This window comes from Macaca mulatta, chromosome 5 (assembly GCF_049350105.2).
Source record: "Macaca mulatta isolate MMU2019108-1 chromosome 5, T2T-MMU8v2.0, whole genome shotgun sequence".
In the NCBI taxonomy this organism is placed as follows: domain Eukaryota; kingdom Metazoa; phylum Chordata; class Mammalia; order Primates; family Cercopithecidae; genus Macaca; species Macaca mulatta.
The window spans coordinates 2,485,319-2,501,943 of NC_133410.1; the positions used below are offsets into that span (position 1 = coordinate 2,485,319).

The 16,625-nt window shown below is 55.6% G+C and overlaps 1 protein-coding gene across 18 annotated transcripts in view; it reads right to left on the reverse strand.

The window, feature by feature from the left end:
- ZFYVE28 (zinc finger FYVE-type containing 28) overlaps positions 1 to 16,625 on the reverse strand; it is a 150,079-nt gene that overhangs the window by 84,921 nt on the left and 48,533 nt on the right. For 12 of the 18 annotated variants that reach the window (XR_013417661.1, XR_013417660.1, XR_013417662.1 and 9 more), the window contains one exon: positions 188 to 328. The exons of 2 other annotated variants lie outside the window; for them this stretch is intronic. Coding sequence is in view for 6 of the 16 variants with exons in the window: in XM_078002904.1 (XP_077859030.1) it covers positions 188 to 328 (141 nt within the window). In the remaining 10 variants the exon portion in view is untranslated. Of the gene's footprint in view, positions 1 to 187; positions 368 to 3,405; positions 3,793 to 11,459; positions 11,782 to 16,625 lie in introns of those variants that run through there. 4 more of the 18 variants (XM_078002900.1, XM_078002908.1, XM_078002909.1 and 1 more) reach the window with 3 other exon arrangements.

Below are 16,625 nucleotides of genomic sequence, written 5' to 3' on the forward strand. Positions count from 1 at the left end.
CGGCTATACCCACCCCACACATCCTGCCCGGGATGGTCCCTCTTCCTAGGCCTGGCTTCTCTAGCACCTGACCCTGAGAACGCCACCACAGGGGGCTAGCAGGTGACAAAGCCTTGGTCTACTGAGGACAGGCCACTCTGTCCAATGCCCAGCCGGGCCAGCCAGCTTCTGCTGCCCCGTGGCTCACCTGGCAGGAGCGGAACTGGCTGACCAGCAGCGTGCACCGCTGGGGGTCCTTCCGCCCATCCAGGCTGTCCAGCTCCGCGGCCACCTGGTTCAGCTCCTCGTCGGCATAGTAGAACCGGGCAAGCAGCTGCGGATCCGACCTCTGCAGGAGAGAGGGGCCGGGGCGTGAGTGGGTGGGGAACTGGAGGGGATGCCTCTGCCTTGTCCCCTGTCCCCAGGCCATGTGTGGGCTCCGCCTGGGGCCTTCCACCCTGAGCCGTAGCCGGCGCTTTCCTCAGCTTTCCACACCAGGATCTGGAGGGAAACAGCTAAAGCCGAGGCTCAGGCTGCCGGCTCAACCCCTGATTCGAGGGTCCCCAGGCCCCCTGCATTTCAGCCCAGGACTGTGGGGGAATCCAGACCCTTCGCTGCACCTCAGACACGAGGTCCTCACGCTCCCTCTGGTAGAGAGCCCACAAAAAAGGGGCTCCGGGAAGAGTGGGGTCCCAGGCGCTCCAGGCGACGAAAGCAGCTCTTAGGACTTTTTTTTTTTTTTTTTTTTTTTTGAGATAGAGTTTCACTCTTGCTGCCCAGGCTGGCGTGTGATGGCACGATCCCAGCTCACTGCAACCTCCACCTCCTGGGTTCAAGCGATTCTCTTGCCTCAGCCTCCCCAGTAACTGGGATTATAGGCACCCGCTACCGCGCCCGGCTAATTTTTGTATTTTTAGTAGAGACAGGGTTTCACCACGTTGGCCAGGCTGGTCTTGAACTCCTGACGTCAGGTGATCCACCCACCTCAGCCTCCCAAAGTGTTGGGATTACAAGCATGAGCCACTGTGCCTGGCCAGGAAGTATTTTTTTATTCACAAAACCAAAATATGAAGCGGCCCAGAATAATACAATAAAATTTACTCCACTTAAGTGAAGAATGATTGACAGTGCATCATAAACCATTTCCCATGATTCATAAACAATTTGCCATCCCCTCGTTCTCTAGAAACTTCATAGCGTCTCAGTCCAGTTTCCACAAGTCAGTGCACTGTGGCAGGAAACCCTATGCTCAGAGTCTCCCCTCTCACCAAACACGTGGGGGCTCAGAAGCTGGTTTTCAACTGCAACCACCACCCACCCCAACCCTGGCCGGCCTCCTCGGTGCTCTACACACACAGCACGGCCACCCTCCCTTGCCACGTGAGGTTCCCACTGCCCCAGGATGCAAACGGCTTGTTCCCCTGGATCAGAGTTTCCAGGATTCCGAGAAGCCCATTAGAAAAGTGATGAAGTCCTTTTGTGTGTGTATTATTATTATTATTATTATTATTATTTTGAAGACAGAGTCTCACTCTGTCACCCAGGCTGGAGTGCAATGGCGAGATCTCAGCTCACTGTAACCTCTGCCTCCTGGGTTCAAGTGATTCTCCTGTTTCAGCCTCCCAAGTAGCTGGGATTACCGGTGCCCATCACCATGCCCAGCTGATTTTTGTATTTTCTGTAGAGATGGGGTTTCACTAAGTTGGCCAGGCTGGTCTCAAACTCCTGACCTTGTGATCCACCCACCTCGGCCTCCCAAAGTGCTGGGATTACAGGCGTGAGCCACTATGCCCAGCCTATATATTTTTTTGAGACAGGATCTAGCTGTTGCCCAGGCTGGAGTACACTGGCATGAGCATGGCTCACTGCAACCTCCGCCTCCTGGGCTCAAGAAATCCTCCTGCCTCAGCCTCCCAAGTAGCTGAAACTATAGGCACACATCACTATATTCAGCTAATTTTAATTTTTTTCTAGAGATGGGGTCTCCCTGTGTTGCCCAGCCTGGTCTTAAACTCCTGGCCTCAAGCCATCCTCCCACCTTGGCCTCCCAAAGTTGCTGAGATTACAGAAATTAGTCACTGTGCCTGGCCTGAACCTATTTTTATAAAAGGGACTCTTCGTAATCACAGAGAGAAAGACAGAGGAGAGGGGAATATACCAAATCACACACAGTCCAAATGTGCCGGCAGTGTTCCCCACAGACTCCCATCTCCGTCGGGGCATTTCCTCCATGTGCTCTGGCCTGCTGCCCCTCCCCTCTGTGTGGCCTTGGCCAGGGTCACTTTGTCCTGACTCTTTCCTGGTCCTCCAGTCCCCTCTCTCTGGATCAGCTCAAGACGCTGGCCCAGACCCCTGGGGTGGGGAGAGCAAACCCCAGTGAGGCTGAGCGGACCCACACGAGGCCATCCACTGTCCCCTGCGTGGGCTCCAGCAATGGCTGCATGCACCTGTGACCTGGGCAGCCAATGGGAAGCCTTCCCTGGGACTGTTCACAGGAGGCCTGACAGAGCCTCTGCAGCCACTCACTCCCCGGCAGATGCTGCCTGAACGTCCACTCTACTAGGAGCGGATCTGGACCTGGGACACAGCCCAGAGCAAGACAGACCCAGGCCCCACCCCGCCCGGCCGTTGACATGCTCACAGATGCCAGAGGCACAGAGATGGACGGTGGGCACTGGCTGCCATCTGCTCCCACCCTCTCAGCACCACAGCTGTGCCTCATGCCTTTCTGGAGGTAAACACATCCCCTCCACGCGCCCAGCCAACCGCGGAGAGCCACAAGGTCGCAGTCACCCAGCAACCCCTCTGTGATGAAACGGGAAGAACCGTGGGGTTGGGAGGCAGGAGACACTCTTAACCTCGTTCCTGCTCTACTGCCTGCAAGGAAAGGAGGGAGGTGGGGAAAGTGAGGCCCAAAAGGCCCCTCCCGGCCCTTCCCCATGGTCCGAGCCCCAGGAGTGCTGCACCTTCGAAGCCTTGTGGTTGTCAACTTACAGATGAGCAACTGGGCCCTTGACCTTTGCTTCAGACGCAGCCCCCATAATCCTTTTTTCTTTTTTTTCTGAGACGGAGTCTCATTCTGCTGCCCAGGCTGGTGTGATCTCAGCTCACTGTAACCTCCACCTCCCAGGTTCAAGCAATCATCCCACCTCCCGAGTAGCTGGGATTACAGGTGTGCACCACCACATCCAGCTAACTGTTGTATTTTTAGTAGAGACAGGGTTTCACTATGTTGCCCGGGCTGGTCCCAAATTCCTGACCTCAAATGATCCGTCCGCCTCGGCCTCCTAAAGTGCTGGGATTACAGGTGTAAGCCACCGCGCCCAGCGCAGTCCCCATAATTCTGACTGGCTTATGGGGTGGCCGCCAGCTTCCCCTCCCCTAGAATTCTGAGCCAGCTTCTGGGGTGGCCACCAGCTTCCTCACCTGGACCTGGGGCCTGCCAATGCCCCTCCTCGCTCCCAAGGAAGAGGGGAAGGGCCAAGAACAGCACCTTCCTACCAGAGGGCAGAGGAGCCGTCCTGCCACTGCCCGAACCAGGAGGGAGCATGGCCCCTTTTCGGGGTAGGGCTGAGCTTGCAGCCTGCCCAAGGCCGGCATGAGACCCGCGGGGCCTGACACCCAGCTCAGGCATTAGTCCAGGTCAGCAGAGCCACTGGCTCCCTTCTGGCCCCACACCTGCCAGCTCCCCTTCAAAGCAGTAGGTATGGGAGGTGGGGGAAGCAGGAGCCTGGTGCAGACGGCCCCACAGCAGACACCTGGCTGTGACCGAGCTGGACCAGAGCCCTCACAGTCCCTCTCCGCGTGCGTCCCGCAGCCCCGACCACAGCTCACTGATGAGACACCATCTGGCCCAGCAAACAGGCCAGGTACTGAATTTAGGGCACTGGATGACAACACCTCCTGGAAGCTAAATCTCGGCTCTGAGAAAGAGGACACGACGAGGGGCCACGCACAAACCCCCAGAAAGGAACCCAGAATCATTCTCTGCCCTGGCACCAAAAACCTCACAACACTCAAGGAGTTCCCAGCAATGCCAGGTCAACACGGGCCCCTCACTGCTCGGTAAGCAGAGGAGACAGCTCAGCCACAGCGCAGGTGCATGAAAGGCTGATGGCAGCGTGGTGCTGCACAGAAAGCCCCCGTCATCACACAAAGCCCCAGACCAAAGAGGGGACTGAGCCTCTGAGCAAAGAATGGGGTGCATGCATGTCCCCTCAGCTCACTCACACCCTTCCTCTCCTGTGCTCTGGAGAGGCCAAGAACCGCCACCAAGAACCGTGTGTGCAAGTGTGTATGTGTACACGCATGCACCTGTCCATGGCTGTGTGCGTGTGAATCTGTGCATTGTGCATGTGCATAAGTGTGTACACGCATGTGCGTCCATATATCTGTGTGCGTGTGAATATATGTGTAGGCATGGATGTGCATGTGTGTGTGGACGTGCATGTGTGTGTGGATGTGCGTGTGTGGATGTGCATGTGTGTGGATGTGCATGCATGTGTGAATGTGTGCGTGCGTGGATGTGTGCATGTGGATGTGTGCATGTGTGAATGTGTTGTGTGGATGTGTGCATGCATGGATGTGTGCATGTGTGAATGTGTGCATGCATGGATGTGTGCATGTGTGAATGTGTGCGTGCGTGAATGTGTGCGTGCGTGGATGTGCATGCGTGTGGATGTGCATGCATGTGTGAATGTGTGCGTGTGTGAATGTGTGTGTGTGAATGTGTGCGTGTGTGAATGTGTGCATGTGTGGATGTGCATGTGTGTGTGGATGTGCATGCATGTGTGAATGTGTACGTGTGTGAATGTGTGAATGTGTGCGTGTGTGAATGTGTGCGTGTGGATGTGCATGCATGTGTAGATGTGCATGCGTGTGGATGTGCATGTGTAGATGTGCATGCATGTGGATGTGCATGCATGTGTGAACGTGTGCATGTGTGGATGTGTGCATGTGTGAACATGTGTGTGTGTGGATGTGCATGCGTGTGGATGTGTATGCATGTGTGAATGTGTGCGTGTGGACGTGTGCATGTGTGGATGTGCATGCATGTGTGAATGTGTGCCTGTGTGAATGTGTGCGTGTGTGGATGTGTGTGTGGATGTGCATGCATGTGTAGATGTGCATGCACCTGTACATGTGAGACTAGTGCAGCAAGTGTCAAGATGAGCTCCCACAGGGGTGACGTGTCTGTCTACTTGGCAGGGTAAATGCTAGAAAGGGGTGCTCATCACCAAAATAAAAGGCATGGGAGGTAGGGAACCCTTCAGGGACGGGCCTGACACTTGACCCCTCCTGGCCCTGGCTCCAGTTAGCGGGGATGCTTGGTGCCCTGCAGGGAAGCCGATTCTCACCTGCAGCAGGCAGCCTGTGTGCCTCAGGGCTCCCTGCCTTCCTCTTGGGGCAGGTGAAGCCTCTGAATGGTCTTCCACGGAGCTGAGGTGTTACTGAGCACACAGACTGCACTGCCAGGCCTGCTCACTGGTGGGGTGGGCATGGAGGGGTTGGATGAGGCAGATTTGCTGTGTGACCTTATCATGAGCTAACCTGTGACCACACCCCCCAAATTCAAACATTGAAGTCCTAACCCCCAGGACTCAGAATGTCAGAATGTGACTGTGTTTGGAAACAGTAAGTCCCTTTTTTTTCTTTTTTTTGAGACAGGGTCTTGCTCTATCCCCCAGGCTAGAGTGCAGTGGTGTGATCACAGCTCACTGCAGCCTCCACCTCCTGGGTTCAAGTGATCCTCCCACTTCAGCCTCCTGAGTAGCTAGGAAGACAGGTGTGTACCACTACTACACCAGCCAATTTTTGTATTTTTTGTAGAGATGGCGTTTTGCCATGTTGCCCGGGCTGGTCTGGAACTCCTGGGCTCAAGCAATTCGTCTGCCTCAGCCTCCTAAAGTCCTGGGATTACAGGCGCAAGCCACCGTGCCCAGCCTAGAGATAAGATCTTTAAAGAGGTCATTAGGGTCAAATGAGGTCGCCAGGGCGGCCCTGATCCAATAGACCTGAAGTCCTTATAAGAGGAGGAAATATGGACACAGGCATATTTGGTGGAGGACCGACCTTGCGGAGACACTGGCAAAAGGCGGCATCTGCAAGCCAAGGAGAGACCCAGCCTGAGGGCCCCAGCCCTGCCACGCAGCAGTCTTGGACTTTTGGCCTCCAGGACTGAGAGAAAATAAATTCCTACTGTTCTAGCCACTGAGTCTGGAGTCCTTTGTTGTGGCCGCCTGACCTGTGTGGAAGGCCCAGGAGGGGGCTGGGGAGCCAGCCCTCAGCCAGACCCCTCCATGCTGCACTGCCATGCAGGAGGGCCTGGGAGCCCTGACATCCACTTAGCAAACCCCGCCAGGTAACCCTCCTCCAAGGTAAAACCCCAAACTGTGGGCCTGTACAACTCTGAGGAAGCTGCTCTTGGGGTGGGCTCCAGCTTCCCTGAAAGACCCTGGGGACCCCCATCCACCCGGAAGGACAGCCCCCTTGGGCCCTGGACCTGAGCCTCGGAGCCTTCACCCACCCGAGAAAGCGCACGGCATCTACAACAACCTGCGAGGCCATGTGTGGTTCTCTGTGATTTGAGGATGCCTCCGTGATGTCTAGGGACCATGGGCTCTGACAGTATAACTGCCTGCACGTGGGAAACGGGCATCCCGAACAGCGTGTCCAAAGTCACCACCCCCGAGAAAAGGGAAGCGCTGAGTGTCTCCACAACCACAAGGAACAACACTCGCCACACCCCACCTCATGCCACGCCATGACGGGCACCAGTCACACTGCTGACTTGGCATCGGTGCCCACAAGCAAACGCCCTGCTGCTGTACCTCGATTTCAGTAAATTAAAGACCTTAAAACCAGACCTACAAACGTGTTGACCATCTGCAAAAAGAGAGCTCTAATCTCACACACACACACACACCCACACACAGAAACTCTCTGCTATTTGAAAAGCTGAGTTAGCCCCTGAGCTAGCGTCCTGGCCCTTCAGGACCGGTATTTCAGAGGAAGAGGCCAAGGTTCCCGCATGGTCCCGGCGGTGCCTGGGGCGGGAGCAGGAGAGATCTTTATTCACTGTGTCCATCATCCCACCCAGACGCCTCACTGTGAGTAGAGACCTCCAGGCAGGGGTCCCAGGAAATGAATTAACACAGCTTACAAAATTCAGTCTGTCCTGATCAACAGAATCCAGAAGAAAATGTGGGGTACTAAATTTCCATTTCTAAGTATGCAGAGTATAAAGCAAACAATTACAACCTCAACCTACTTATCACCTAGTGCTAAATCTGTCCGGCATGACAGGGCTCACCCTCAAGTCAGCCTGTGGGCAGGAGAGAGAAATGGTATAGTGGGGGAGGGGGTTAACATTCCAGCACTCACAAATCGTCTCCCTTTGATTTGAATCCACCAGCTTTGTTCAACGACATTTTACAATTTCATTTTAAATTAAGTTTTTAAATGTCCTCAAATACAATGTCCACAATAAAGGGAATCAATTGATATAAATAGGAAGTACTCACCTTGTTAAAATTTTTGAAATAAAAATTGTAAAAGAATATATTAGAACCTAATAGGAATCTCTTTTAAAACCACACCACGTAGGCCGGGCGCGGTGGCTCAAGCCTGTAATCCCAGCACTTTGGGAGGCCGAGGCGGGCGGATCACAAGGTCAGGAGATCGAGACCACAGTGAAACCCCGTCTCTACTAAAAATACAAAAAATTAGCCGGGCGCGGTGGCGGGCGCCTGTAGTCCCAGCTACTCAGGAGGCTGAGGCAGGAGAATGGCGGGAACCCAGGAGGCGGAGCTTGCAGTGAGCCGAGATCGCGCCACTGCACTCCAGCCTGGGCGACAGCGTGAGACTCCGTCTCAAAAAAAAAAAAAAAAAAAAAAAAAAAAAAAAAAAAAAAAAAAACCACACCACGTAAATATTTTCTCAAAGACAAATCCATAGCAGTGAGAGTGTTCACTGTTAAAAGGAGTTAGAAATAAACCCGTAAAGGAAGAATTTCGTTCAGGAGGTCAGATGACTACTGAACGGACAGCCTCAAAAAGAGCAGGAGAAAATACGCATGAACAAAGCAGCTCTCAATTCAAAATTACAAGGATGGACGGACTGAGGGCTAATTTTGCAAAGCTGATTAAACTGTTAATTCATTCAAGCCCCTGGTCCCTAATGTGAGCTGGGGCTGCAGGCGGGAGGCGCAGGTTGGAGGCACGTGCAGAGTGAGAGACGCAGTGCGCACGTGTGAGCTCAGCCCGTCTGACCCTGGAGTGTTTCCGGGCAGTTACGAGGGCTGGCCACCAGGCTCAGAGTTTACACGCACTACACCACCCACTGGGGCAGGCCCAGCCACCTTGAGGCCCAGGAGGGCTGGGGCTCCAAGCTCTGCACAGGGCACAGAAGCACAGTCCATCACACTGCACCTTCCACCCAGACAAGGAGACTGACGCTTCTGAAGGTAACTCATGGCCAAGGCCACATCGCTGAATGACAAGGAGCCAGATCTCAGTCCAGGTGTCACTAGGATCCTCTGGCATCTACATGGGGAAAGAGGGGGTAAGGGCCCAGGACTGGATCCCTTTCACACTCTTGTTTGCCAAATATGACATAAATCCTGCAGGTGGGGACCTTAAAGAGACACTTTGTCACTCCAGGGCAGCAGCATCACAGTCTTGGCCAAGCTGCGGCAGGGACGACGGGAGCAGGCAGGTGGCGGGACAGATGGAAGGACAGGCAGCACAACCAGGCCAGAGAGGACCAGCCCCGCCCTATGGGCCCCAGCAAGGGAGGGAAGCCCAGTCCAGCTCCTACTGCCTCCCTCCCCACACAGCTGAACCAAGGACATAAGCTAGGCTGTAAGCTCCAGTTCTCAAGACAGACCACCCCAGGCAGCCAGCTCCCTACCCCTACAGCCCCCACACTCAGCTGTGGAGACCCAGGTACATTTGACTCCTAGATATCAGCAGATCTCCGGGAGACAGTGGCCACATGCGGACTTCAGCTGGACAGAGGCTGGAGCGTGCAGGGGTGAGGACCAGGTGTCTGAGGCGCCGTCCTGGGCCTCTCCGGGGCCAGCTTTCCATTAAAGCCTGAGACTCCTTGCTCTGGCACCAGGAATCCAAGAGCACCGTGAAGAAGCCAGGGAAGAACCTCTGCCCGGGACACCCAAATGAAGCCCCACAGCTGTGAACCCCCACACCAGCTGTTCCTCAGCCCTCACCATGACCAATTAACTGTCGAGGAAACCCCTCCACCCCTCCACCCCTCCACCCCTCTACCCCTCCACCCCTCCACCCTCCACCCCTCCACCCCTCCACCCTCCACCACTGGGGCCAGAACTATTCATTGCCGCCAATCACAGGCCCAGTCCCTCCTGCAGATCCCCAACCCCTCCTGTCTGCACTGAGGCCTGGCGTCCCTGGGCAGCTGTGACCCATGTCCCCAAGGCAGGCTTCATCCACAGCAGACACCCCAGGGGCTGCCAGGCTGAGGCCCCACTGATCTGGCAGCACCACCAGCCATTGGCAGCACATCTGGGGCCCCAGACAGGCACATACTCCTGTGGTCCCAGGCACAGCCCTGCTGCCACACCCACCCCAATGCTACCAATGTTGCTACTGCCTCCCTCCCCATCCATCTGTCCCCATTCTCTACCCTGCTCTGGGGCCAGGGAGGTGCAGTGGGCACACTGGGTCAGCAGGAGGCCTGGCAGGGAGTGAGGACGGGACGGTCCTGCCCACTTCCTGCCTTGGCCTCCTGCGGACCCCACCCAGCCCTCCTCTCTCTCAGGACTCGGTACTGGCCCTCCCTGTGGCCTTCGGGCCCACATGTGGCACCAAGCCCTGGACTCATCACCATCCCTGTGGTCCCCTCAACCCCATTACATGATGAGTGTCCCCAGCACAGCCTGACCAGGGAACTGCTGAGACTGCCGGCTACTTCCTCCGGGACTCAGAAGACCCTGGCAGTTCTAAGGCTTGATGGGCGGGGGCTGGACACAGTTTAATCCCTCATATGACCGTTGACCAGTCACCTGTGAGAGCGGCATATACGCTACCCAGCTCAGGTCACCTGTGAGAGCAGCATACACACCACCCCAGCTCAGGTCACCTGTGAGAGCAGCATACACACCAGCCAGCTCAGGTCACCTGTGAGAGCAGCATACACACCAGCCAGCTCAGGTCCACCTGTGGGAGATAATCCCTGCAGGAACGTCTCCAGGGGGCCTTGGACCAACCCAGCACTCCCAGTTTTCTTGCTTGCTGGTAGAACGTGCTGAAGATGTGGCATCCAGAGGCAGGGAGAGACTGCCCAGAAAAGCCCGGGCCTTGTCCTTGACCCTCCCAGGGATTATAACAGCTTGAGTTAGGGAGGAACTGCCTGGGCTTTGCTTCTTTCTCCCTGGAAGCAGGGTGTCAAAGCTTTGCCTTGGGGGTCACGTGGCCCCTGAGGTCTCTAACGGGGGTGGCTGATTCCAGGGCCCTTCAACCCTGGTGCAAAGAGAAGCATGTGCAGTCAGCAATCCATCTGCCCTGGGCAGCCTTCCCGACACTGGGGACTGGCTCTGTCCCTTGCTTTCGATCTGTAAGTAATCAACCTGCTTTGTATAACTTGTATGTGAGTGTGTAGGTCACCAGTGCATGGAGGACTAAACAGTAGCCTGGGATGCGGTGCCCACAGGCAGAAGTTCCTGGCATTTGGCTACGATAATCTTTGCTATTCTCCACGAAGTAGGAGTCTTCTCTTGGGACTGGTAATTATCAAACCTGCTTTGAAATCCCTACTACCCCAGAGGAGATAAGGGGCGGTTCTCCAATTTACAAAGGGAAGAACCAAGGCTCAGAGAGGTTCACAAATCCACCCAAGATCTCACTTCCAATAAGCAATGAGGCCAGCATTTCAAAGCCACTCACCCTCCCTCATGGTGGAAGACTTATCCTGTGACTCGGTTTCCTTGTTTGCTCCTGCTAGGTATAAAGGGTGAAAACAGCACAAAGCCACCACTGATGTTGGTGCCGCAGCCCCAGGGCAGGCACTGTGCCCTGTGAAGGGAAGGCCTCCCCAGGCCTCGGGTCACAGCTCCAGGCTCACTGTGGCCTTCTGGCCCAGTGAGGCATAGGTTGTCCAATGCTGGCTGGGAAGGTGTTGCCTGGGACGTTCAAATTTGTGCCCCCGGGGACAGCTTGCACATCAACTCTGTCCACCCGGCCTGCCTGCAGACCAGGGCTTGGTGCTGAGCCCCCAGCCCCACCCACCCCCTGCAGGTGCCTGTGGGTAGACAGCCAGCCCCACACAGGCCTCCAGCCTGACCTGGAACCACAAGCTGCCTGGCCTCCGTGTTGTGGGGCCAGCCAGGCCACTGAACGCCCTGCCTGCCCCAATGGCACAGTCCCCCACCTCTCCAAGCCCTTCAAAGCAAACCGCCAGGAAAGGCTGGCAGCTTTATGTTCGATTCACACCAGTAAGTACTTTACCCAGACGGCGGCCGTGCCTGTTTAGAGGAATCCTCCGCAGCCCAGACGCGACAGGAGCCACGTGGGAAGGGAATTTAGAGGGTCGGCACTGGGCACAGACGCCCCGGTGGACACCAGCTTCTTTGCCGCCTGTCCCGATTAGCATCTGCGAAGTGGGCTTAAGGACAAAGAGAACCCGCTTAGCCTGGACGAACCCTGCGCACCTCGCGTCCTGGCCCGCAGGAGTGACAGTGGTGGACGCAGGTGATGAGGTTAACGCCTCGCATTCCCGCCGCCAAGCCCTCAAGGCAGCCTCGGTCTCCAGCGGGTGACTGGGAATGGCAGGGGCTGCGTTCCGCGACACAACCCCCGCGTCGCCACAGCAAAGTCTGCCGCGAGGGGGCCGTGGACCCCCCAGGAGGCGGCGCGGAGGGACAGCGGGGCGGGGCCCAGCGGGGGCGTTGCACGGGGGTCACTCCCGAGGCGTCAGACCCCGCACGGCGCGGGTGGGGTGGGGGCGGTGGACGAGGAGATCCAGGCCGAAGGACGAGCGGTGGAGCTGGGCCGCCCGGCAGGCAGTGGGCAGCAGGCAGCGTTGGGAGAAAGGGGCCGGGTGTCCCTGAACGCCGCGGGGGAAGGGAATGAAAGGGGAAGGGGCACGGGAGGCGCAGGTGGCAGGCATCAGGGCCTCCACGTCTCCCCGGGTGGGCCACGCTTCGAGAGAGCGCCGTGCGCGGAGGCCACAGGCAGCAGCCGGAACAGCACGGGACAAGGGTGGGAGGAGGGGCCGCGCGGCGCCTGTCACTCCGAGCATGGAGCGCTGCCTTTGGGCCCGCACGTGCACTGACAAAGGGCGTGTCCCCCACAACTGCCTGCACGCGGCAGGGGCCTCTCAGTGCACCGAGGGTAATAATAAGGGTGACGACAACGCCAGCCTCCCCAGGATCTGGGCAGGTCACCCAGGCCCACCTTCCCACCTGCAGAAATGCCCCTGGCCCTGCCTGCTGCCTCCCTGGCCCACAGTCTCTCCTGTCCCTGCTTCAGGTCCACGCGCAACTCTCCCAGCCTTCGGTGGGAGCCCCGAGCCCCGGCCCAGCCTGGGGACAAAGGCTCCGGCTCAGGCCTGGGTGGAACCGCTCGCCCCACTCAGGCTAGCAGTGCTGGCTGGGCCTTGGTTCTGTGCCTGAAGCTGGGCTACACCGGGAGGACGCCTCCCAGGCCCTCCAGCTCACCCTCAGCTGGACTTTGGGTTATCAAGCTCTGAGAGTCACCCCGATACCAGAAGGCCCCAACTGGACCACCTGCAGAATAAATTCTGAAGGAAAAGGGAGCACACAAGCATACATGTTTGTTTCCCAGGTCCTGAGGTTCAGACATGGGGGTCTGGGGGCCCCCCTCTACCTACAGGAGGGATGCAGGTGGCAGAGCACGGCCCGTGCTCCCTAAGGGCAAGGCGAAGGCTGACCGTGTGACCCGCTTGCAGGAAGCCAGGGCAAGATCCAGCTGGCCTCACTGTGAACTCCAATGGCCCAGCATGGCTCCCCAGCACAGCCAGTGAAGGAAGGACCCTGAGGCTGAATGTGGATGTCCCAGCAGAGGCCACCTCTCAAAAAGCATAGGCATGAACTCTACACACACCAAAAACATTCACATGTACGTTCTGAGATGGAATTTTTAACCTCACTAAATTTTTGTTTAAAATGCTTTTACAGCTGTTACCAGTGCTCATGTTTCATAAGAACCTGCTTATGCAAAGCTGCACGTGGGCCTCCCTCAGAGGCAAGCCCAGGCCTCCGCAGTTTCCCAGATGGTCTGGTAAATCGGTGCCCTGGGAAGCTTTAGACTGGGGGACTGGTTTAGACACCCCAACAAATCAGTTCCCTGCACCTGCTGTCTCACCAGGCAACACCCGTTTCCCGGCCAAGTTGCTCTCACTCGCAGCAGAAGCCACAGCCAGCTCGGAGGGGCTGGTGATGGGTGGAAGAGGTGGCAGCCTTCCCCACAGCCACTGTCCACTCAGCTCAGTGGAGTGCTCAGTGGCCCAAAGAAAACCCTCCAATTGCAAAGGGTACAGTTCCATGCAGCTGGAGGCCTCTGCCCCTTGGGGCACAGCAAAGGGCCCCTTTGTCACCTCAGTGTAGTCTCTGATGTGGAAACAGATCCCCTCCCACCCATGGAAGGAGATGCTCCCCAGAAGCTGGACCCTGCCTCTAGGAGGAGGGTGGGTTGGCCCCCTGAGGATAAGGCATCCCCTATGATGCAAAGACATGCTCCTTACAGGAGAAACAGCTGGGCATGGCGCCACACAAACCCCAGGTGATAATGCTGGCCTTGACCGTGGCATGTGTTCCACAAGCCAAGCCAGACACAAAGCTGGGAGATAATTGCACATCTAGCAAAGCGTTTTCCAAGGGAAAATGGATTTTCAAATCAAATTCTGTCAAGTACTGCCTATACAAATGATGTGCCAAGAACACGGATTGCAGAAAATTTAACCACAGTAGCTGCAGTGGGAGCATAAAGGAACGAACGAACTGCACAGCCCCTCCGTCACTGCCGAGGAGGAGAATGGGTGGTGAGAGAGCTCCGGAGGGAAGGGTGCTGCGTCACCAAATGGAATAAGCCTGTATCTGACAGCTGGGCATTTAAACTGCCAGAGATCTCATTTTGAACTCCATAGGTTTAAAGATTCTTTAAAATGCATTTTATTTTTAAAACTGACTATTAAATAGCAAACTTGCTAGGAAGACAACCGATTCCATTCCCACTGTGCTAGCAGGGTGCCCCCGGGGTGCTCCCTGCTCAAGCCCCACTGTTGCAGGGGCTGAGCACAGCTCAGGAAACTCCGAAAGGGTGGTGGGGATGGGGGAATGCAGTCTGGTCAACTCCTAAGATGCATGGAAATTTGCTTGTGGAAAATGGAAACTTAAACTGCTTATTTATAAATTATTCCTCTCCTTCCAAAAGGATTTGAGGTGATTTGCTAAGTGCTCACAAGAACTGAGCTTGCTCCTTTAATCAGAGGAACAATTCAAACACCCAGACAGGGGTCTGAGGTTGTGGGCCAAGAGAACTATTGCAGTGGGGCCGCAACAGCCGGCCCAGGATACTCTGGTCTCTACTTTGTTGGCTCAGGCCTGGGGGGCCATACGTGTCCCACGCTCCTGGGCACACTGGAAGCCATACTCAAGGAGGCCTCACCGGCCCAGGCAGGTGGACTAATGCTCAGTCCTGGACCAGCTCCCCTTGAAGGACCTAATGGACTTAGACACCCAGGGTGGTTGCTCCTCTAATCATGGAGCCCCCGACTCTGACCCAACATGAGGCCAGCTGGATCTTGCTCTGTGGTGCGTGCCGGTCGTTGCAGGTCTGTGTCTAGGTGGCTCCAGCCGGCAGAGACAAGCCCAGGCTCTGCTGCCCAAAAGAGAGCAAGCATTGCTTTCTGAAACTGTTATTATTGAGATAGAACTCACATGCCACAAAATTCTACCAAAGTGTGCCATTCAAAGGCCAGGCACGATGGCACTTTGGTGCTTTGGGAGGATGGGAGGTGGTGGGAGGATCACTTGAGGCCAGGAGTTCAAGGCCAGCCTGGGCAACAAAGCAACACCTTGTCTCTATAATAATAATAATAATCCACTGTATCCACACACAAAAGATTGGCCAGGTGTGGTGGTTCACACCTATTAGTCCCAGCTACTCAGGAGGCTGAGGCGGGAAGATCACTTGAGCCCAGGAGGTAGAAGTTAGAGTGAGCTGAGATCATCCACTGCACTCCAGCCTGGGGGACAGCGTGAGGCCCTGCCTCTATGGTATGCGATTCAGCAGTTTTTAGGGTATTCTCAGAGCTGTTTTTTAGGGTATTCCCAGAGCTGTGCAACCACCACATGATCTAGTTTCAGAACATTTTCATCACCTCCAAAAGAAACCACTCCCGTTAGCAGTCATCCCCCTACCCCTTCATCGACTTTGTCTCTGGATTTGCATGTCTGGACATTTCCTGTGCATAGAATCATACGAAACAGGGATTTTGTGTCTGTTTCTTTCACGGAGCAGTGTTTTCAAGGTTTGTCCACATTACAGCATAAATCGGTGCTTCCTGTGTGCCACTGTGTGGATGGACAGACCACATTTTGTTTATCCAGGCGTCTGTCGATGAACACTTGCACTGCTCCCATCTTTTGGCTGCTATGAATAGTGCCGCTATAAGCAAGTTTTTGTGGGGACATATGTTTTCAGCTCTCTGGGTATATATCTAGAAGTGAAATTCTTGGTCATATGACACTTCTATGTTTAGCTTTCTGAGAAACTGCCAGACTGCTTTCCAAAGAACTGCACCATTCAACAATCACAGAACAGCAGTTGGTGTGGCAGGGCTCTGATTTCCCTAAATCTTCACCAACACTTGTTATTATCTGACTTTTCAATTCTAACCATCCTGGTGGCTGTGAAGTGGCCACTCACTGTGGTTTTGACTCTCATTTTCCCAATGGCCAATGACACTGGGCACCCTCCATTGCTGGCTGACCATCTGCACATCCTCTCTGGAGACCATACGCTGTGAGCAGGTGGTGCTTAGAGGGGCATCCCTGCCATCCTTCCTTCCGGTGACATCTGTGAGTCAAGGGTATGGAACGCCACACTCTGTGGACTGACCAGATCTGCTTTCTCACATCAGAGCAATCTAGGCCAGGCTGTTCCATCTGGTGAGACAAGGGTCCCCCCTGCCATAGCCACAGGACCCCATCAAAGCCATGGGCTGGTATGGACTGGACAATGTGGCACCTTTGTTGTGATTAGGACCTAATTTGCCACAAAGAGAGGCCCTGGAGTAAGGAAAAGGTGTCCCCAGGGCCTGCTCTGAGACCCCAGACACAGTTCCTACCCACCCACAGTGGGTCAAATGGTGGTCCCCTTGAAGCACGTCTGGAATGTGTGAATATGACTGTATTTGGAAAAACAGTTGTTGCAGATGAAAGAAAGGTAAGAATCTCAACCTGAGACCACCCTGGACTCTCTGGGTGGGCCCTAAACCCAGTGACAGGTGGCCTTAGAGAAGGTGAAAGGCACACAGAGGAGAATGCCATGTGAAGATGGGGCAGAGATCGGAGTGACGGGCCTGTGAGAAACCCCAAGGATAGCCGGCAACACCAGGAGCTGGAGAAGACAAGGAACGACCCTCCCTCA